The sequence below is a fragment of the Manihot esculenta genome, chromosome 5 (genome assembly GCF_001659605.2).
Source record: "Manihot esculenta cultivar AM560-2 chromosome 5, M.esculenta_v8, whole genome shotgun sequence".
Taxonomy (NCBI): Eukaryota; Viridiplantae; Streptophyta; class Magnoliopsida; order Malpighiales; family Euphorbiaceae; genus Manihot; species Manihot esculenta.
The window spans coordinates 10040445-10064338 of record NC_035165.2 but is presented as its reverse complement, the minus strand read 5'-3'; the positions used below and the strand labels follow the sequence as shown (position 1 = coordinate 10064338).

General features: G+C 33.2%; 2 protein-coding genes across 8 annotated transcripts in view; both read right to left on the bottom strand.

Annotated features, from left to right (window-relative positions):
• Nucleotides 1-1149: 1149 nt before the first annotated feature.
• Nucleotides 1150-2604, bottom strand: LOC110614279 (ethylene-responsive transcription factor ERN1). Its single transcript, XM_021755781.2, has one exon. It carries the CDS (start codon nucleotides 2469-2471, stop codon nucleotides 1365-1367), a length of 1107 nt encoding a protein of 368 aa, XP_021611473.1. The 5' UTR covers nucleotides 2472-2604; the 3' UTR covers nucleotides 1150-1364.
• A 4017-nt stretch (nucleotides 2605-6621) lies between these two features.
• LOC110615633 (CSC1-like protein At1g69450) overlaps nucleotides 6622-23894 on the bottom strand; it is an 18601-nt gene continuing 1328 nt past the window's right edge. The window contains exons 2-12 of one of the 7 annotated variants that reach the window (XM_043956583.1): nucleotides 23226-23325; nucleotides 22988-23135; nucleotides 21779-21934; nucleotides 20969-21032; nucleotides 20491-20700; nucleotides 19253-19432; nucleotides 18321-18619; nucleotides 17478-17754; nucleotides 14668-14937; nucleotides 7192-7425; nucleotides 6622-7076 (exon numbers count right to left, since the gene is read on the bottom strand). In XM_043956583.1, coding sequence (XP_043812518.1) covers nucleotides 6918-7076; nucleotides 7192-7425; nucleotides 14668-14937; nucleotides 17478-17754; nucleotides 18321-18619; nucleotides 19253-19432; nucleotides 20491-20700; nucleotides 20969-21032; nucleotides 21779-21934; nucleotides 22988-23135; nucleotides 23226-23268 — 2040 coding nt within the window. In that variant the 5' untranslated portion in view covers nucleotides 23269-23325 and the 3' untranslated portion in view covers nucleotides 6622-6917. Of the gene's footprint in view, nucleotides 7077-7191; nucleotides 7426-14667; nucleotides 14938-17477; nucleotides 17755-18320; nucleotides 18620-19252; nucleotides 19433-20490; nucleotides 20701-20968; nucleotides 21033-21778; nucleotides 21935-22987; nucleotides 23326-23894 lie in introns of those variants that run through there. The other 6 variants (XM_043956585.1, XM_021757617.2, XM_043956584.1 and 3 more) reach the window with 6 other exon arrangements.

Genomic DNA, 23894 nt, shown 5'->3' with positions numbered 1-23894 from the left:
TTACTTTAATTAAAATATTTACAAATGATTATAAGTAATATGGTGACTTTAATAGGTAAATTATATAAATATATTTATTAAAATTATTAAAAAAATATTATTTAATTTTTAAATATTATTATTATTATTGACAAATCAATTTTTATAATTCTGTTTAATTTTATTTATTTTTAAATTAAAAATATATCAAAAAAATTAAAATTTTTTTTCTTATTGGACAATATAGTCGCACTTAAATACAAACACATGCTTAAATTCACTGCCAGTTGTGAGAGGAGATTCCAAATGGGCAACTTGTAATGGACATTTTCATTGTGTTGCTCGCTTTATAAAAAGCGGAGCCCATGATTTTGTTTGTAGAAATCAATTTTAAAATATTCCTACACACTTTATGTTTTTCTAACTTTTTTCATAATTTTAAATGAAAATTTATATTTTAATGCGAAATATATATATATTTTCACTTTAAATTTTATTAAAAAATTTATGGTATCTAAATTATTTATAAATATAATTAAAATGACTTTATAATTTTATTATGATTATAAAATTCAGAATCCATACATAGAGAGATATGATTTCCATGGAAATGAAATGCACAGATTGGCCACCAACTATGGCACAAAAATTGTCTGAATATTTGGTTTTTTCTTCTAAAAATTGTCTCCTCTTTTGTCCTCAAAATGCAATCATTCTTTCTTTTTACTTTCTATTATTGCACAAACCAAACTCCATTGGAATTATGAATATCTTGACTATGCTCTTTCATTACTTGATTTTGATTTCAACTTGGCATCTTATAGAAACCCATTATAGTTTTGCCCTAATAATTTTCAAGTAACAATTACGCTAAAGATTAATACCCTACCCATGATTTAAGTGCACCCTTTAGTTCCATAGCAAATGTCTTAAAATCGATGTCTACTCTCGGTTTTACTTTTAATATGGTTTTAAATATTAAGGCTCAAATGAGCTAAGGTAACATTTGGAAAACTCATTACAAACCCTAAATGATATAACCTAATTCATCCTATTTAAAACCAAATAAAATTAAATCAAATTACCCCATTATAAGAAAGTTATTAAATACTATTTTTATTTTATTCATAAGAAAATTCTATAGTTACTGAATAGAATTTCATTATAAGAAAGTAGTCCTCATAGGCGTAAGAAAGTTTAAATAAGAAAAGCTACTCTTAGGAACATGGTGGTGATGAACTTTTATTTAAAGGGGGAAAATAAATAGAAGACCTTCTATTTGGATTCACTTCATTATTCATCTCTCATTTTCTTAAACCTATGAATATTATAAATCTTGATTAGTTTTAGGTTATGACTAATTATGATTAATATAAGATTATCCACTAAACAATGAAGCATATAGGAGGAAGATCAAGAGAGCTCCAAAGAGACGATTCACCTCCTTCCATGGCGGAAGATCGAGATCCCATTTCTTCTGTTGCCGTTTGTGCGGCTGAAATAATCCCAAATTCTTGGACCTCCTCCTTACCATCCTTTTCATTTTTATTATTACTGTTAATGATTCTAAGTTTAGATGGTAATTCATCACTGTTTGCTGCTGATCCGAACGTTAGACTTAAACACTCTGAAACCCCATTATAGGCATAAAGTGAAGCTGAGAACTTGCGTTCATAGTTGAGCCTCTTCATGATATTTTTTAGCATTGATTGGTCATCCCCATAATAGTACTCCTGCTGCTCCATTGGTCCCATAGCCATCATCTCCTGTGTTATGTCAAATGGAGAACAGTTGGTGGATGATGATCCTCCTGCAACGTCCTCCAGTGGAAAATCTACCACCCATGGCTCATTGATCTCTTCTTCCTGTTCCCCTTTCTCCTTTACAGCTTCTTCATCAGCATTACTCCAATCACACACTTCTGTTCTAGAGAAATTTGTTTCGAAAAAACCACTCATGTAATCACCACCGCTAGTATCACTATTATTGTCTTCGCAGATGCCGCAATCCTCTGCTGGCAGCTGATCAAAGAAATTATCAAACTGGGTTTCTTCTACTTTGCTTGCTTCTTGCTCCTGTAGGCTAACAGGCAGAGAGGTTGAAAGACTGTTGTTTCTTTCTCTGAGTCTCTTCAAAAGACGATTAGTGATCTTCGAGGGAAGGGCTGGCTTGTAATGAGAAGAAGAGCAAGGCCAGAAATTAGTTCGAGTGTTAGCTCCACGAAGCAAGCAAGCAGCTTCATCATAAGCTCTTGCAGCTTCCTCAGCAGTATCATATGTGCCCAACCATACTCTAATCTTTTGTACAGTATCTTTTATCTCAGCCACCCATCTCCCTGACGGCCGCTGGCGAACGCCAACATATCTTTTTCGAGCTCTCCAGGCTCCACCAAGAGCTGCAGCCGCCTCCATCACTTGGTCCCAAGCCACGTCTTCCTTCTCCGCGTGTGCTTCACCCTTATGCAGATGACTTGCCTTTCTCTTCTTCGTCATTGTCCTAGCATGATTTGCTCATTTCTTTATGTATATAAGAGATGAGAGAAATTGGCTAGCAAAAGGAATATTTTGCGAGAAAGTCTGCTACTGCTTGGAGTTACCTGTTTGTTTGGTCTTTGGTTCGGCTTTTCATATATAATTTAAGAGTAATTGTCCATAAAAAAAAAAAAATCAGTGTAGGGGAGAATTCAAGAACTCAAGAATATATGTTAGCTAGTTATACCAAGTCGGCCATGCAGTGATCCATTACACATCAAAAAATATATCTTTTATTCGATTTTTATTTCTTTTTACTTATTCTATAATAACTCATAACCTCTTTAATCGAATGTTGGATGGTGCGTTGATGGATCGATCTACTCAATGGACTTTAATAAATTTTAAACATATCTCTTTTCCCCAGAACTCGATCTCAACTTGGGTGTTAAAGACCCAACGGAATATCAATTATAAAAACACTTGGATAAATGTACTTTATAAGAATTTTCCTTCTAATTTATTTTGCTTTCTTGTGCAAAGTTAAGATAGTGAAATTTTGTTTCTTTCTATAAGATTATTATTTAATGAACCCTCCAGTAGTCTCCAGCATTGTAAAGACCAATCTGATTAAAGGGACATGTATTATATTTTATGTGCAATTCGAGGATTGTAAACCTAACATTGAGTTTAGATTTACAAATCTAAAAATATAAGTTATTAATTTATCTAAGAAAACTTAATATTGCAGATATCTTTTTCCTCTTATATCGAATTTAAATATGAATATGAAATTTGAAAAAAAAAACTTGATAAAAGATTATTTAGATTTCGTCAGAAATTTTAACCAATATTGCTTAACTAAAACAATATAAGAAAAAAATAGACTAAAAACTGAAAAATTTTATTGAAATTTTTTAAAATTTGAAAAGTGAGTCTCTAATAACAAAAAAGACTATTTATAATTAAAAAAATATAAAGTTATAAAAATATCTAAAAAATAATTAAAATATAAAATTAATCGAACTGTATAACAGGCCTACAACTCTCGTCACACTTTTGAAAGTTATCGTAAGTGTTCATCCAACGTCGATAGTAAAAATTAGGTCCGGTTTAAATCTGCCGTAAAAGTTAAAGTTAATTATTCTGTACCTATCGCTTTACTAAATTAATTAGATCAATTGATTTCAAATATTAGATTTTTTTATTAAAAAAACATATATTTCAACAAAACAAAACTTGTTTATATCTTTTGAAATTAACACATTTATTTGTGAAATTTATTTTTCAAACCTTCAACCTGAAGTAACCCAAGCTTTTTAATTCTTAAAAAAAAAAAATCCTACGCTTTTAAACCAAAGTAACCCAAGTTTTTTAATTCTTAAAAAAGGAAGAGTAAACCCTAAGCTCTGTTTTTTTTAATAGAAAACCCCCTAAGCTTTTAAACCTTCATGCAATGAAACGGATGAGATGTCGTTATTTTCAACATGAGCAAATAATTACATACAAAAACGTCAGCTTCACAAGAGTGGAGCACTCACTGTTGATATTAAGGTGGCCAAAGGTAGCTTACAGCTTATATTATTCGAAATTAACCACTAAACACTTAATTAAAATAAAAATATATTTCAGATTTGAATTTATAAAAATAAATCCATCCGTTTTATAATTTTTATCCATTTTTTTATAATTATTTCAAAATTATTGTTGATCTCGAATTCTAAATTTTATATTTTTAAAATTTAGGAATTAACAATTTTAATCCAACAACTGAAGTTTGGAATCAAATAACCCTAAAGATCACTCCATTGTCACCTGAACTCAACTTGATAGGTTGCCATCTCAATTTATGCATAAATTTGGTTTGATTATTAATTAAAGATTTAATGAAGCTTAAATCATAATTTGATTAGAAAATATGCAGGGAAAGTAATATTTAATCTTGGAATAATTTATGTACATGAAATTTAACTAATCATATTTTGATGAGCCTTTCTGATTTGTTTGATAGCTTGGACAAAATTCAAAATTCGAGTTTTTTTTTTATAAGAAAAAAAAATATAAATAAAACCAATCAAATCTTTGAACCCCTTCACTTTTCTATACATCTCCCTCAATAATTATTTGCTAAAATCAAAATCTAGTCATTATGATGAACAATATATATCACAGTGATCATAAAATTTTTATAGGCATCTTTTTTTTTTGGCATATAGACCCAGTGTAATAGTAATCACTGTAACATTTTTGAAAAATTCAATCGCAAAACCAGCTGGAAAACTGTTGGCCATGCAAAGGCCAAAGGAATGGACGAAGCATCCAATGTGCCAAGTAATTGTTCACTCCCTAGAAATTACCACCCATCACCATGAACCATGGTTAAGCATAACACATTCGTGGCTCAACCCTCTTGGTCTTGCCTTAATTATTTGATGTATTTAAGGAGAAATTTTATAATATTAACGTTGTATGTACAATGTATTATATTCACTGATTATTGTGGATTTTGTATAAATTGTATTATAATCAATAGTTAAAATATGGTGGAACCCACGTGTTAATTTAAAATTTTAACTTTTTATTAATTAGGTATACAAATTAATTTATACACCTAAATGAGTATAAAAATTTTTATGAAATAAAATTTTATATTCGCAGTCAGATCTCTCAACCCAAATATCCATTTGTTTTATCCATTTAAGTCTGACTTTTACGATCGGAAGAGCAAGTTTAGAAGAGAACACAAAATTCAGAAGAGAACACAAACAACATGAAATACTAATTTGTGTTAACGAACTGAATTATACATAGTGATTTTGATCTAACATTAATGTTCACTATATTGATATTATGAAGCTAAACTCCTTTGCGTTATTTTTAATATTATAGCCATGAAAAGAAAATAACATTATTAATTTTTGAGTTAAAAAAAATTTATATGATATTTTAGTATTTTAGGTAAAATATTTATCAAAGAGGAATTTGATGTTTTACGTGGCCACTCCATAGACAAGCGCCTCTTTTTTTTTTTAAATCAACAAAGCAAAGCAGCAAGCTTTGTTGATTTAAAACCTGCCGCATCAGGTTTTTTTTTTTATAAAAATAATTATTTTTATTTTTTAATTCTTATTATATTATAATAATATATTTATATTATATTAATTTGATAATATTATTTATAATAATAAATATTATTAATTATTTTTTTATAATATATTTTATTATTTTAACATATTAGTGTAGCAATAATAAAATTAAATAGTACCCGTTATAAGTTTATTGATAAACTGTAATCATATTATTTTATAAAATTTTATTTATATTGTATAAATAATTATTAAAAAATATAGAAGTATTATAAATAAAAAATATATTTTTCATCTTTTAAATATAAATAAAATATATTTAGTTAATTTTATTATTTTTTTCCATATCTTTTAATTTAAATATAAATAAAATACAAAAGTCAAATGAGATATTTGTAATTAATTATCCCAAAAACTAACTAAAAAACTACTAAAACAAGATAAATGGTTTTAAATTAAAATAATGAAAAAATTAGATAAAGGTTAATTTAATTATAATAATAGTAAATTTAAAGTACAGTTTAAAAAACATTATATTGAACAAATAAAACTATATATTAGCCTGTGTATAGCTCGGTATTCATCTAGTTTTTAATGAAGTGTGGGGAAACCATATCAGGGAATGCATCTCGACCCTTGACGCATGGCACTAATAATGCTAAAAAAATGTGACTCCCATAAAATAATGGGATACAAAATATCTCCCCGTTCCCACTCCGCACAAAATCAGAATCAGGCGGCACAGGTGAGTTCGGAACAAATTGCACTCTTTAATGAAGCGAAAAAATATTTAACCAGCAATTCAGATCGAGAAAAGACATGAAAATTTTCCCCAAATTAAAACTCAACCAATGCTTGAATTTAAAGCGCTAAAAAAAATGCAGAGTGGAAGACGTGCGAGTATTAGAGGGAAAGCGTGCCAAGACTACTATTGCCTCGTGAGAGAACCATTTTAATCGCACCACGAAGTGTGGGTTGGATTCCCCAGAAATCAAGCAATCTTAATGGCAATAGTAACCAGGTACTATACCAAATATTTATTCTTCACAAGGAACACAAAGACTTGTTCATGCGTCAACGAAAATGTGAATAAAAATATGAGTTGATCGCATTCTTCCATTTACCAATATCTCAAGGTTAATTTATACACCGCGTATATTTTAAAAATTAAAAATTATATTAAAAAAAAAAACACAAATGGACATACAAGTACATCCAGGCATGTAATCGTCTATGTGATAAATATTTTTGGTTGGGACACTTTGCTCATGGCAGGAAAAGGTCACTAATGAAAAATGGCAGGAGATAATAGAAACTGCCCTTACTAGTCACTCAATATCTTATATACATATATATGTATATATATTGTCATACCTTAGTTTCAAACTTCAGCGGATATAAGGGGACTGTTAAGACTGTCAGAATTCACAGAGTACTGAATGGGCATTAGAGCCGGATCTTGATAGGCAGTCACCAATTTATCAAAAAATTCAGCCATTTCAGGGTTGTTTGCCTCTTCCCTGTCCTTTTTTATTAAAACCTGAAAACACAAATCAAACCGAGTCAAAATTTGGTTGGGACACAAAAGCCAGCATAATGAAGAAAACTATTATCCACTTGGCCATAGGGTGGAAAAGCATTGGATATGAACATACCTCCGCAGAGTAAGCGACAAAAACCGGAAGAAAGCGTTTCCGGCAGTACTCGTTGAAAAGCAGTGTGAGGACTGGGAGAGGAAAAACTAAGGTTGATGCCATAGGCAGCTTCTTTAACGTAAAGATTCCAATTGCTATTGCATGCATGAGTACCAGAGAGAATATCATCGAATTGTGCACAATAGGCCAAAACTTCCCCGCAGTCTCATACTTGGGCATGTATACATTTATGAACTGTGTGATACAGTTGCAGACCACAGACCATCAAAACCATAAAGATATTGTGAGGGTCCAATAATAACATAAAAATCTTTAGAACTAAACCTTGTTTTAATATACTCTATTTCCTAGGAAGTATGTTTCCTAGAAAGTATATTTTTAAGGAATTTACTTCCTGTGAAGCATGACATAAATATATTTGAAATATAAATTAATTTTCAAGTTTATTTATAAGTTATAAGAGACAATAATGTCCATTATATAATTTGAAGAAATGACAAAATGGCAAATTTCATTGAACTTGGCTAGGGAAATGCAATTTACTAAATTCCATCCAGGTATACTTTCCTCATATAAAGAAATAGAATGCTCCACTTCTCAATAAAGTTGGTTTAATAGAACAAATCAAACAAGGGAGTTGTGTGCATTTTCTTAGAAATTCTACTTCCTAATCTACTTACCCTCAACTAAACAAGGCGTAAAATTTATGTATTTAAACATTGAAAGAGGAAAGTCTTACTCCCAATAACATAAGAACGTGTTTGCACATATGCACACACATCCAGTATAACATTAACCACTCTCTCACATTTTTTACAAGTAGGAATGCACTAAGACCATTTCACACTCTTACTCGTGGATTCTGTCAAAGTACATGTTATGGATAATGAATAGACCAACTCTATTAGAGTCCAAATATTGAGGAAACCTTTTCAAGTTCAATTAGTCTTAATTATAGTCCAGCTTATGATAGACTTTTTGATTATTATCTATTTTTATTATTATTATTTAGATTAGGATAAACTTCCTAGTTATTATCAAGTAAGGTATGATTTTTAATTTGTTAGGAATACTTATACTATTCTAAATCCTTCATTATTAGGAGGTGTTAAGAGCTCACTTTAATGAGCTTATTCTCTATCCATCATCTCACTTTAATAAGGTTCTTTTCTACCCATTATCTGAGCCAATCGTCATGGGAGATTTAACAAACTTACGTAAGGAATCCAAGTTCTTACTTCGCAAAATATAAGCACAGAATGAGGCTAGATTGATTCAACTAGAAGTAAGGATGAAAGCTAAGATTCCTCAAATCGAATCTCAGTTGCAAAATCTTTTTAGTAATCCATGTAACAATTGCAACAAAGACTTGGATACAAGTAGCAACAATAGTGTTTCGAATAAAAGCATTCAAATTGAAGATAAAACTGAAACTTGAGCAAAAGCAAGGAAAATGACTGCCATGAATTTAGCACAAGCATCTAGCTGCAAGCAACTAGTAAAATGTAGTGGATGGAAGATAATTTCCTAGTCCACCATACAATCTACAATGGTTCATTTTGAAATTACGAAAGGACCTTCTCTAGTTATTCACTAACATAGAAACAACAAAAAAAAAAAAAGCAAAAGATCTTTCTCATGATAGCGATGAATTTCATTTTATTGGTGATTTATGCAAGAAATTATTTTGGTTGAGAGTGGAAGAGCAAGAGAATTAAATGCTAGAATGAAAGTAATATTATGGATAATGGATAGACCAATCCTGTAAAGTCCAAATGTTGAGAAAGTCTTTTCAAAATCAATCAGTCTTAATTATGGTTCAGGTTAGGATAGTCTTTTTGATTATCATCTATCTTTATATTATTTATGAAGATTTTTGGGAAAATTTTGAGTATTCTTGTATTTCACTCTTAATTTGTACAATATGTCTACATGACTATTTATACACAAAGAATCATATCTAAACAGGAAGCAAATAATCAAATAATAATTACAGAGATAATTAAGGATCCTAATCAAATCACATCAAATCTCTAGAATCAATTAGGATTAACAAATAAGTCAACACTCCCCCTCAAGTTGGTGCAAAGATGTCACACATGCCCAACTTGCAAATCAGATTATGATAGATCTTGTTGTTAAGCCCTTTAGTAAACACATCCGCAAGTTGCTCAGTAGAAGTCACATGAACTAGGCTCAAGACACCGTCTGTTAATTTTTCTTTAATGAAGTGCCGATCAATTTCAATGTGCTTCGTTCGGTCATGTTGGACTGGGTTTTGTGCTATACTTATAGCAGCTTTATTGTCACAATACAAGGTTATCTTGTCTCTCTCGGACAATCTCAACTCTTCCAATAACTTCTGCAACCATAAGAGTTCACACACTCCTTGGGCCATTGCTCTATATTCTGCTTCCGCACTTGACCGAGCAACAACACTTTGTTTTTTACTCCTCCAAGTGACAAGGTTTCCCCCCACAACTGTGCAGTAGCCAGATGTGGATCTCCTGTCATCGAGAGATCCTGCCCAATCTGCATCTGTAAAAGTTTCAATTCGGAGATGACCATGTTTGGAATAAAGAAGCCCTTTCCCTGGCGCAGACTTTAGGTATCTCAAGATGCGAAGTACAGCTTGCATATGAGTCTCGCGAGGGTCATGCATGAATTGGCTGACTAAGCTAACAGCATAGGCTATATCCGGTCGAGTGTGTGAGAGATAAATCAACCTTCCTACCAATCTCTGATATCTTCCAATATCCACGGACTCACCAGTTCCTGCTTTCAGCTTGTGATTACTTTCGATGGGAGATTCTGCTGGTTTACACCCCATCATACCAGTTTCTCCCAAAAGATCCAGAATGTACTTTCTTTGAGAGATGAAAATTCCTTTTTCTGATCTAGCCACCTCGATACCTAGAAAATATTGCAGTTTTCCCAGATCTTTGATTTCAAATTCCTGAGCTAACAACCTCTTTAGTTGAGCCATTTCCTCTTTGTCATCACCTGTCACCACTATATCATCAACATACACAATAAGAAGGGTGGTCTTACCCTTATGATGTTTGATAAACAGAGTGTGATCAGCATTGCTTTGTTGGTAACCGAAGGACATCATGGCTCTGCTAAACCTGTCAAACCAAGCTCTGGGAGATTGTTTTAGCCCATACAAAGCCTTTTTTAACTTGCACACCTTTCCTTGTGTCTTCTCATCAGCGAACCCAGGAGGAATTTCCATGAATACTTCTTCCTCTAAATCTCCATGGAGGAAAGCATTCTTCACATCAAACTGTTGCAAGTCCCAGTCCAAGTTGGCCGCGCAAGATAACAGAACTCTGATTGAATTCATTTTTGCAACTGGGGCAAATGTCTCTTGATAATCCACTCCATAGGTTTGGGTGAAACCTTTAGCAACCAATCTGGCCTTAAATCGTTCAATTGTACCATCAGCTTTGTGTTTCACTGTGAACACCCACTTACAGCCAACGAGTTTCTTTCCAGGTGGAAGAGTGACGAGCTCCCAGGTCTCATTTTTAGCCAATGCTTTCATCTCTTCAATCATTGCTTCCTTCCATTTAGGTTCTGCAAGAGCTTTCTTCCAATCCTGTGGAATAGACACAGAGGAAATAGACAAGGCAAAGGCTCTATAGGAAGGAGACAAGGATTCATAAGAAACAAAGTTAGAAATAGGATGTTTAGTACAAGATCTGACCCCTTTTCTTTGTGCAATCGGTTTATCTAAATCATTGAAGCATTCAAGAGTTGTGGATAACTCACCAGAAGAAGATTCTTGACTCTGAGTAGACTGCATAATGGCTTCTTCTGCCTTGTCTCTCCTTGAATACCTTCTCAAATCTGGCTTGTCCAAACGACCAATTCTTCCTCCCTGATTGGACATCTCCCCCTGTTGATTAGAACTCAAACTCTCTAGTTGAACCATATTATCCGGAATCACACAATTTTGGATCACCTCTTCTTGCTCAGTATTCTCCCCCTGAAGAGGTGAGTGGGTGGTATTGAAGTAGGGTTCAGTTTCTCGAAAGGTAACATCCATACTGACTAAGTATTTTCTAGAGGGAGGGTGATAACACCTATATCCCTTCTGTGTCGGAGAATACCCAACAAACACACATTTAAGGGCCTTGGGGTCCAATTTCCCTGCCGTTCTAGTATGGACAAAACAAACACACCCAAATACTTTTTGTGGAACAACGTATGAATTCTTCCCTTGTAGAACTGCCAAAGGACTCATAAAGTCAAGGGTCTTGAGAGGCATTCTATTTATAAGGTAAGCAGATACAAGAACTGCATCTCCCCAATATGCTTTGGGTAGATTCATGGTGAACATAAGAGATCGAGCTACCTCCAATAGATGTCTATTTTTTCTCTCAGCAACGCCATTTTGAGCACTAGTATAAGGACAACTAGTCTGGTGTACTATCCCATTACTCTCCAAATAGGCAGAAAAGCTACTATCCATGTATTCTCTTCCATTGTCAGTTCTCAAAATTTTCACCTTAGTATCAAATTGAGTACAAATCATCTTATGAAAAGATTGAAAACAAGAAAAAACATCACTTTTAGCTTTAATCAGATAGACCCAAGTCATTCGAGTGCAACAATCAATAAAGGTGACAAACCATCGATTACCAGATAAAGAGACAGTTTGAGTAGGCCCCCAAACATCAGAATGAATAGTTGCAAAAGGAATTTGACTTTTATTATGACTCAAAGGATAGGATGTTCTAGTGTGTTTAGCATACTCACAAGCATCACAAAATAAAGAGCCAAACTGGGTTTTAGCAAACAAATCAGGATAAAGTTTTTCTAAGACAAAAAATGATGGATGTCCTAATCGCCGGTGCCATTGTATTATTTCCCGATTGACATCCTTATTTTCTCCAAAACAAGCTTGAGATATCGAAGAACCCGGATCACTCTCCAACATGTATAAGCCATCATGCAGCCTACCATTGCCAATCCTCTTCCCTGTGCGAAGATCCTGAATAACACAATGATCAGGAAAGAATTCAAGTTTACAGTTAAGGGCATTAGTGATAGCACTGACAGATAAAAGGTTGACAGGAAAGTGGGGAACATGAAGGACAGATGATAATTTAATGTTGGATGTGCAAATAACAGAACCTGTTCCGGATATTGGAGTAAAAGAGCCATCAGCAATTCTGACACTATCTTTGGTTAGAGAAGGGGAATAATTGAGAAAGCCTTTAGAAGAGCCTGTCATATGTCTATTCGCACCAGAATCGATAATCCATGGAACATTATTAAAAGAGGAAGCATTACCTGACTTTACAAAGTTAGATGTGGCACCAGAGGATGAAGAGGTGTCAATATGAGACAAGAGGCGCTTGAGACTCTGAAGTTCATTAGCGGAAAGAAACTCAGTCGTTGTTGTCTCCTTAAAAGGCTCCTCCACAGTTTCTGCTAAATTAGCTTGATTTCTAGAGGTACCTCGTTTTCCTCCACGACCTCTAGTGGGACGACCATGTAACTTCCAACAAGTCTCTTTGGTATGCCTCGGTTTCCCACAATAGTCACAGTGTAATTGATCTTTCTCAGAAGTAGGAGGCTGTGGTGTGCTCAAACTAGTAGTCAACCCAGCCTTTTCAACTGGTGCAGTATAGAGCATAGCATGTCGACGACTTTCCTCTTGTTGAACATGAGCGTGGGCCTCTTGTAGAGAAGGAAAAGGATTTCTTCCCAACACTTGGACTCGAATTGGATCATATTCATTATTCAACCCTGCAAGAAAATCATAGACCCGCTCCTTTTCAATCATTCTCTGAAATTTGACTGTATCTCCAATGCAGTCTGCCTGAAAGTCTTGATAGTAATCAAGTTCCTGCCATAAGCCACATAACTCAGAATAAAAATGGGAGATAGTCATTTCTCCTTGCTTAGTACCATGAATCTTATTCCGAATATCATAAATTTGGGCATCATTCCCAATCTTGGAATAAGTTAAGGACAAAGCTTTCCATATTTTTGCAGCAGTATCAATTAACAAATAGGACTTAGAGATATTAGGTTGCATCGAGTTCAGTAACCATGTCATAACAAGACAATTATTTGAGTCCCATTGAGGAAAATCTGGATCACGCTCATCAGGTTGCTTTTTATTACCAGTGACATAACCCTGCAGCCCTCTAGCCTTGATAAACAACAAACAAGACCTTGACCAAGCAAGATAGTTGGTTCCATCAAGTTTTATGGGACTAATTTGCAAGGAAGGATTATCAGAGTTAGGAATCGAGACCCTTTTACCTTCTGCCATAGTAAAGATTTATGAACCCTGAAAGAATATGAGGTACCCAAGGTTGTACACACAAGAGAGCCCAATTGATTCACCAAAAAGACCGGGTAACAGCACGGGAAGGCCGGAAGATGGTCGGAATCGTCGCCGGAGTGATCGGAGCGGCGAAGCAGTGACAGACGGTGGGTCACGCGCCAGGAAGCGCCGGGTCACGCGCCGGGAAGAGGTGGCGCGTGAGCCTCACGCGCAAGCTTTTCCGGCGTCGGAGCAGGTCGGTCGGCCGGCGGCAGTCCGGCGGTTCTTCTGGTGCCGGCGGTGAGAGAGTGAAGGGCTCCTAAATGGGTTAGTACCAAAAAAGTAAATCTAGGGTTTTGAAACCCTAAAGAGGAAAAATTGAATTTGAACCCAAAAAATCAGGAAAAAGGCTCTGATACCATGAAGATTTTTGGGAAAATTTTGAGTATTCTTGTATTTCACTCTTAATTTGTACAATATGTCTACATGACTATTTATACACAAAGAATCATATCTAAACAGGAAGCAAATAATCAAATAATAATTACAGAGATAATTAAGGATCCTAATCAAATCACATCAAATCTCTAGAATCAATTAGGATTAACAAATAAGTCAACAATTTATAATAGGATAAACTTTCTAATTATTATCAAGTAAGGTAGGACTTTTAATTTGTTAGTAATCCTTATGCTATTGTAAACCCTTCATATATATGGGTTAATTTATAAGCACTAAAACAAGCAGAATTATTCCTAAAATTGCGAGATCTAAGACTCTCTCATCAACAAGTCTGAGGTGTTAAAAACTCCTCTAATGAGCTCCTTCCCTATCCATCATTCTGTGATGCGATCCACTGTCTAGGACCATAATAATACACTTCAGTGATTATATATACACCTTTACTGTGTAGAAAGTAAAGACAGATTGCAATATCAATATAAATATTTCATTTAGCAGATAGGTAAAACAATGCACTAAATGCATTTTCTTCTCATTCTAAAATAACTATTTTTTTCCAGTTGCTACTTAATAATTGTCTTACACAATGATATATAACCTGACTTCGGATTTCAGAAATATAACATTTTGGTAACAAGAGTATACTAAAAGGATGCATTTGTAATATGTGAAACTATATATAGTGTCCCGAAGAAAGCAAAAATTCTGTGAAGAACTGAATATCCTACCTGATTACGGAAGATTATGTACGCAAGACAAAGGTACACCAAGAGGAACGGCAAAATTAGTGGAGCTAGGAAGAAATATGTAATGCCAAGGAGTCCAAAGAAAAGAATTCTTGGGATGTCCCTGTGGTAAGGAATGGATGGAACTTCAAGTTCATTTGTCCTTTTACAACATCTTGTCACTAGAGAGCAAATAAAAGGGATTATGCGAAAGAGTTCTGAAGCAGTGCTTGTCCATCCTGATGTTAAAACATAAGCAATGAAAAACGAAGCCTGCAGGCAGATAATAATGTGTTATAGAATAAATATGACAAGCCTGGTGTCATTGTAAGCTGTATTGTAAACATGAAGGCTAGTGCAGCGCTCTTCCCCTCCTCCCCATTATCAAAAGATTTTGCTTGTTTAAAGAAATGGCAACACATTCAAAGCTGGTACCTTTAATTCAACAGAAATTTTCTATTTTAAATATAGAGGCTTCTCATGCAAGCCGCATCAGATATCTATATGGATATTGTAATTACATCCAGGAATTCTACAGGTTTCAAAAACTCAATTGCTAGCTCGTATCTAGCTGTGTAAATGCAAACCGAGAAATAATAAAATCTCATGAGAAAAATCATTTTCATTTTTAGCTTATTACAATTATTTCTTTGAAAATACTATCTTATGAAGCATGTGCTATGGATAACGGATAGATTAAATCCAAAACATACATTGCAAACAAATTATATTTATCTATTATTTTATTTCTAGTATCTTATCTTATCTTGTATATTTATTATTAGATTTTTGTTATCTTATTTTAAAAGTTCTTTATCTAATAGTTGTTTGTATTAGATTTTTACTCTAATTAAAAGTATTATAATTGTGTAAATCAAACGTTTAATTTTATTCAATAAAGCAAGCAAAATTTATTTCTAAAACTGTGAGATTTATAGTCTGAAATGTTAAGAGTTTCTTCTAATGAGTTGGCTATCCATAACTTAGGACTGTAGCACCATAATTATTTGCGAATTAGCATAGAGATGGGAAAAACTTCAATAACAAGTCAAATGGGTCTTTAACATCTTTCAACATAGGTCAGGCAAGCTTGTCAAGTGAATTCAATTCTCCACACAGATGGTAAAAAAAAAAAAAAAAGCAAAGAACAGGTTTGTTACAGAACTTCAAGAATTTACCCATAACCACTTGATTCTTCCAAAAACTAATTACAAAAGAAAACTTACAATATAGGTTGAAGTTCAATTAAGGTCCCAAATTTTAAAAGATTATAATATGAACTCTCACAATCTAAGCGTTTCAATTTACATCTTGGAAGAATTTTTCATTTTTCATTCATTGACTAATTTAAAGAAAACTCCTGTTCTTCATGAAATTTGTTTAAATAAAACCTAATCAAGCATCACCAGCTTATCATTTCAATTTCCATAAATAACTATTGCTGAGTAAACTACACATAAAACAACTACACCATATCTCAAAATTGTCTAAATAATTACCACAGTGTTGTTCATGCGATCTGTATAATAAATAAAAATGGGCTGTTCATGCAATCCGTATAATAAATAAAAATTGACTAAATGCATACTTGCACGGTACTTCAAACACTTCAACTTTACTCGTATCTAATAAACACGTAAATTTAAAAAAAAAATATTACTTTTAAACACAATTTTATTAAATTCATAATTTTAAAGTTGTGTTTAAAAATAATTTTTTAAATTCATAGTTTTAAAATTATATTTAAAAGTATTTTTTTAAAACTTTATGATTTTAAAATTGTGTTTAAAAGTTTTTTTTTTTTAAGTTTAGGTGTTTAAAATAATGTTTTTAAAAAGTTTAGGTGTTTAAAAACAATGTTTTTTAAAATTTAGGTGTTTGTTAGGTCAGAATTAAAGTTGAGGTATTTTGATGGACAAAAATGTTTTAGAGATATTGAAAATCTTAAATTGTGCAGCATTGAGGCCTTAATCCAGGATTTTCTTTTTCCTTCAATGTTTGTTCGCTGGAAAATATTGTATATAAATGATCAAGTCAGTTAAAAGAAAATTTAAGTCAAGAAAATAATTTCCTCCTTTTAAAAAATAAAGTCATTTTTCGAACTTTAAAAATTTTATTAACACTATTGTATATAAATTTATTAATATCCTTTATTTTTTAAACTACAACAAAAAATGAGAAATGAATTATTTTCTTGAAAAATATTTTCCACAGAAAATATTTTTTAAACACAAGTTATTATCCAAACTAATCACTATAACAACCGATTGAGCCCCAAACTTCAGTCTCCACATCACCAAATATGTTATAACAAACTATAGCTATCTTCGTATTTGAATGATAAGTTTGTACTAAAAGGGATATGAGGAAAACGTTGAAACGGACCAAATCGAACCAAACTGAATTTTTGGTTTGTTTCAATTTGGTTTTTTTTTTTTTTATATTTCAGTTCTCGTTGTTTTTGAATTTGATTTTCGGTTATTTTCCGTTCTAAACAAAACCGCCCTACGGCCTACCTCCCCCCGGCATATTAACTCATACAGATTTATTTAGTTCCCATTTACATATTTTGGTTTTTTACACATTCAGTAATTTTGAGGCATTAGAAGCTTCAGGGTTTAAAGTCCTGGAGAAAACAAATCACATGATCTCCATCCCACAATAAACAATTTCTTCGAAGACCTAAGAGAGCTTGTTTTAACTAAAGGGCAGTTGCCAACCTGATACCACAATTTACTCTTGGTCACAATTTAAAACCTCGATTCTCATTGAAAATTTTCAATTTAATTTTCTGTGGAGTTTTATATTCTTACCTGTGCTGGAACTGCAACAGCCAGCTTTGCAGGAATATCCTTGGGTTCAAGAAAGATGGAAACCTGGTATAACACTGACCCAGAAAACACAGTTGCAAAAAAAATGTTCCATATTGTGAACCAGAGTACTTTGTTGCATGCACTCTTCTCTATATAACTGTGAGAAATGTATCCTTGAATGGAGGAGAGGAACTCCATGATTGGAGGCACGATCTTAAGGAACAACAGAAGAATTAGACTGGGAAGGTATCCTGTGATTACTTGACTAAAAAATGTGCTGCAAGAAATACACAAAGTTTAGTATTCCAAATCATTACAAAGAGAAAATAGATAATGATAATCAAAAAAATCTATTGGATTGTTAACAAGCTAACATGCTGCTGTTATTTTTACCACATGATAGGTATTACTGCAAAAATTATATTCTGAATAACCTCAATGACAAATGTTAGAAAAACAATACTCTCCCAAGTGAAGGTAAGCAAAAAGTTAAAAAAGAAAATCATCATAATTTTCCTGTATATTTTCAAACTACGCATCATGTGATAATGATAATCATCATGGCTTCCTACCATGAATATATGATAAAATGATTGTTGAGAGATACACATCAAATGATATGAAACAAAGAACCTATCACAGTTATCAAGAGTTGAATTCAAGGTAGACACAATGATAAATAATGGTACCACATAGCACCTATTGTCACATTAGCCAATCAAAGAGTGCTGCATGTCAAAAACTAAGAGTTCACAAAATGGCAACTTTAATTGCTGTCATATAAAATGTACAGTGAATAATGTTAAAGATAATAATGTAAATGAAACTAATATCACCACTCACATGGTCAGAAAGCTTTTCAAGAATGGAAACCAAGTCTCCAACTGACTCAGGTTAGTAAGACCTTGCACAACTACGACAGGTATGAGGAATAAAATTGTTAGAAGAATACATGCAACAACAACCACAAGCTTAGAAATCCATCTTCGCATGAATGATGAAGAAAAAAAAGGCCAATAAACATCATCAGGTTCAGGGGCTTCCTCTGTAACCCACTGTGTGGGATTGATTGATTGTCGTAAGTGGAAAGCAACAGCGGCACCGTATCGAGATCTGAAGGACACAAAGGCAGCTCGAGTTTCCTGTTGCATAGAGAAGCAATTTAGTTTAATGCAGTGCATTGTATAACACATCAAAATTTGGGAAACCTAAAGAACTTAATCAAAGTGCCAAATAATCAACCAACCCAAGGAAAAAAGAAAAAAGATATGCATTACGCATATCAGTATATCACCATGTATATTATATTGTCATCCTACACTCCAAGATAAATACACTAGTTAAAAACATTTGCATTATATATATATATATAATATGCAAACTGAATTATAAAACTTTGAAGCTAATAAATCCCAAACAAAACTCCCAAAAGGTTGAAAGCATGCAATTGACACAGTCTGTTTTTCTTTTGTAGTTCAAAAAAGGTAGGCCACTGGCATAAAGATATGAGTGAGTTTCCTGCTACCATAAAAGGTGAGAACATGTTGATGCATCAATATCACAATTACCTAAGATGGATATCAATCACTGCATAACCTGCTGAAAGTTAGATGTTAAAAAAGTTGATGAATGTTATGCATATACAATGAAGGATTCAACACCTTCATGAATGTCTCTTTGAATTTTCAAACAAGATGTAAAGATAAAGATCCCAGAAAATAAAAGGAAAAAAGAAAGATTATTAAAAGGATTAAAGTGAAAAGAGTATCACATACTTCTGCCAATGAGACATCAGATTGCTCCAATCTCACATTCTGCTCTATGTCTTCCAACTTCTTACCATAATGATCCACTAGATCAACCTTTTGTCCAAATAATCCAATACGTCTGCACTTCTGCTGAGAGGGTTTTGATTGCAAGTGAAGAAGCCTATTATACGACGTCTTTGCTTCATTCTACACAAAAGAAAAGTGGGGAATGGAGACTGAGAAGCAATCTAAAGAAATTTGACCATGTGTACAGATTTTGAGATTCTAGAAAAGTTTATCAAAAGGTATCAGTGTTTTTCCTTTTCTTTAATTTGTGGCATATTTCATGTTTCCTACAAAAGAAGATTGTGAGCCATCAAGGCCAAATGCCAACTCTTATAGCTAGATGCTAGTTTGAAGGCAATTATTATTAGTTATTAGCTTTGAACTATGTAACCTAAGGCCTACATTTCTACCACTATGCATGAATGATGTAATCACTGAAGAATCTTAATAGCTTCCTTCTTTAGGCTCTCAACTTCAGTTTTGGGAATTACAATTCTCCTCTTGAATTCTCATGTAATGACAAAAACATCCATCTAATTTCAGCTTCCTTGCATTGTGGTTAAGTTAAAAATCTTGATAATTAATCATTGCCCATGTCTCTATGCGTGTGCGTTACCTTTGTTCTGAGCATTACCACCTTTTAGATATGTTATTACCTATTGGCTATTGTGAATTTATGATGATCAGTCCTCGTCTACTAACCAACAAAATGAAGCGACAAAAAATGAAACTAGACACTTAATGCACCCCACTTCAATTAGAGCATAATCAGTACTGACCTCTGCTAGGCACTGTTTTCTAAAACCGCCCATAAACTGGCTCCACATTCCTAATCCTATAACCTCTTCTTAAAACTATAATCAAGTGTTCAGTGGCCATTATTGGCTAATAAGGTTTTTCAGCTACCAGTTTTTTAAATTTTCTCGTCAACCCATTTTCACATTCACAATTCAATAGTTAAAAAAGCTTTATATATCTGAAAATCACAAGCACCCCGAAACAAATTAACAAGCATGCCACCTTCATTCCCTTGGGAGACAGCTCAAACTGTCCTGCAATACATGCATAACTATAATTGATTGAAAGAACCGCACAATCTTCCCCGATAGCTCAAATATATAAAACAAGTCCAGTGGAAAAACAGAAATCAAGCATAACAACCTAGGAAACAGGACAAAAGAAAAGATAAGTGGACATACAATAAGATTCCGAAGTTTGCTAGTTCGACGAACAACCACATGCGACAGATAAGTGGTAGGGTGAAACTCTGTAAAGAAGCTCTCAACACTTTCGCTGACACTGCTGCCAACTGAAACAGGGATACCACGAACTAAGATGGTGAACTGATGTGGCTGAGGTTTGGATGAATAAAAATAAGCAATTCTTTTCGAAGATATATATTTATATTCCTGCAGAATAAAATATCAGTCAACACAGTTTCATATATCAAGCCATGGCTTTTTCTATACATTTACTGCTAAATTTTTTTAAAAAATATCAGTTACCTCCTCTGGAATACACATATCTTTCCATAATAACTACAATAGATCTATCAGCAAAAAGTAAAATCAATTTATCATAATCACAGAAAAGATTAACTTGCATTACAGTGGAAGGTAGTCAAATTCTGCTAAAAGGTATACATGGTGAATAATAACTGCATAGAATTTGACTTACATAATAAAGTAGACAACATATGAAGATAGTGACGATATACACAGCGGAGAAGTGAATCCATAACCTGCCAAAATGGCCAAAACTCATTAGATTTCTTCATCTAGCTTCAGCTGTCCACTTAAATTTTCCATGCTCTCAAAGAGTTTATCATCTCAGTTTTCTTTAGAAAAATGATTTCTAATATAGTTCAAAAGCCATTTCCATAATGAAAATGCCTCATTCAAAAATAATGATGATATTAAATAACTAATATGCCTAAAATCCGATTGGCATAACAAAGGATAAAATGCGCCAACTCCTTTTGGAACAGAAACTGCTAACTTTTCGACACTGTAGACCAAAAAGGGTTACAGATGAATATACTGATGTTAAGATAATGTGAGCTATAAGAATTAAATGAATCCATGGAAATCAAACGACCCAAAGCTAAATTACATAGCACAAGGTTGAAATTAGCAATTTCACCACCAAACCTTCATACAACACTTAGAAGTGTACAAAACATGAATGATATACATTACTCATGTACTAATATATAACAAAGATAAGATAAGCATATCAGAGGAGGAAATGGACAGTTATTGAGATTAACTTTCAGCTGGGGTTGCTATACAATATGAGATACAAAGCTTAAATTTTGCTTTTATAAATTTATCATTGGGGACTAAAATAAAGGTGGATAGTTAGTGAGGAATTGAAAATAAACAAACAACAGATCAAACTAGGTTCTACAGCAACAAAGATATTCTTATGAATGAAAAGTAATCTTAATACTATTCAGAAACAAATTGACTTGGAGGTGAAAATTACCATTTTGAGCCACTATTTACATTTGAAATTGTAAACACATCCAATGAATTATTTGACAAGTCTGCAAAGTCGATTTCATGAAGTTGAGTTCCCTTGCAATTCACCGGAAGAAGAACAAAGACCCCTATTATCCCAGCAAATGAAAATACTCTCAAACTGCAGTATTAAGAAAAAAATAACACAAATTTGGGTTCAGATAAAATAAGAAAACATATACCATCGGAACAAAATTAACATAATGGCAACATATAATGTAGCATACTAACATTGTGCAAAGATATATCTGCATCAAAAGAAAACAAGGTTCATACACATATGCATGTGCATATATATAATATATAACAGACAGGGATGCTATTGCACAACAGAAAAATATTAGCTGTAGCTGGCAAGTAGTACCAGAACAACATGGATTCTGGATTGTGCACATGACCAACAAAGTGAAAAGTTAAAAATGGAGAGGTGCTTGCCTGGAATCCTGTGCACACAAACAGGCAGCTGAACAAGGAATTGTACAACCACAGTCCAGTTGCCTTAAATATTTTTGTTTTTAGTTTCACGAATTTATTGACAATTGTGGTAGTATATAATATTTTTTATTAAGAACTGGTGATCTATCAAGGGGCATAGACAAGAAGGAAGAAACAGAGAGGGGTGACGAAAACATTTCAAGCCCCACCTAAATCAGTCTGCTCTCTCTCGTCAAGTGCTTTTGCCATTATTCAACAATCATCTCTGTTATCTACACTTACAGTTCTTCAGTACTCACCATCTCTCTCAACCAAAAGCCTTGTAAAAAGACCTTATCATTTTTTGTATAATGCTCACTCTAAATGCAGTATGTTGGAGTCCGACATCTACAGATGTCTGTTGACCAAAAGGCAAGCTTAGAATATGTTCATGTCATAGATATTTGTTACCTAATTACATCCACCAATTCATGTCTCACAAAGTCAAACATTAGATTAAGACAAGGTGAATGCAACCAAATACTAGCTAACTCATTTCTGAAATGAATTCCTTACCTAATCCCAGAAATTTTTTTAAAAAGTAATCCAAACTTTTTATAACCAAAATTTGAATATCTATAGTAGTTAGTCATCTTTTGCTCCTTGAACTAAGGAAAGAAAAATCTAAAAATGCCAAATCCAGAATGTAGCCTTTGTTTGTTTGCAAAGGAAAGTCTTCATCACAAAGGACACAAATTACCTGAAGGTAATAACTCGCATAAAAACCACAGCATCTAAGCCTGAGGATGACAGTATTTCTTCTTCAGATAGTTTCCATGCTCTTGTAATCCAACCAGCAGAGGGTATTAGCCTTTCTAGGTTGAATTGACTTCTTCTTTTAGAATTCCCTTCAGCCAGCAAGCGTGGTACGTAAACTTCATAATTATTTGGTTGCTTCCTCAGTATGGAGTACAATATGAAGAATAGAACACACAGACCAGAATTTATTCCCAAAGACGTTAGAAGAGCAGAGACAAGCATTTTGTGAAATCAATCTCAATACCATATGAAAGACGACCAATCAGCCCCTAAATGCACCTAAGCAAAGGAAAATGTTTAATGATTTGCAACTAAAGATTGTGATTAACAAAAAAAGTGTAAAAGATATAATAAGGATTAGAGAGTACAACACTGCAAAACCTTAAATGGCACAAGCATATTGACCCAAGATGTTATAACTAATACCATAATCCAATAAAATGATTAAAAGAATGATTATAGAAGTTTTTGAATAAATTAGTTCCATCGACTGTGCATGAGAAAATGGAAGGGTCAAGAATCAGAAAATGCAACACCAAATCAAGGAGGCTTGGGTCATTATGGTGATGCAGAGTCAAGTTTAAGACCAGTTCAACATGAAGGCTGCCAATTTATTGATCCACACTCCTATGCCCCTGATTGTCAACAGACTTCAATGGAAACCAAAGAAAATCAAACCAAGAAAACAGCAATGATAAATTGAAGATATTTCAGATAATCTTGTTCCTACTTAATTGAAGAGTCTTTCAGTTGTACTTATCACTGACAGATTTTCTATGTTCAATTTTTTTTTTCGGCAATCTTAAGGCTACCATTGAAGAAGTTAGAGTTGTGTGTTCTTCAAATGC

Excerpts from the sequence above, each read along its gene's own strand:
- LOC110614279 (XM_021755781.2), bottom strand. The coding sequence starts at position 2,471 with ATGACGAAGAAGAGAAAGGCAAGTCATCTGCATAAGGGTGAAGCACAC.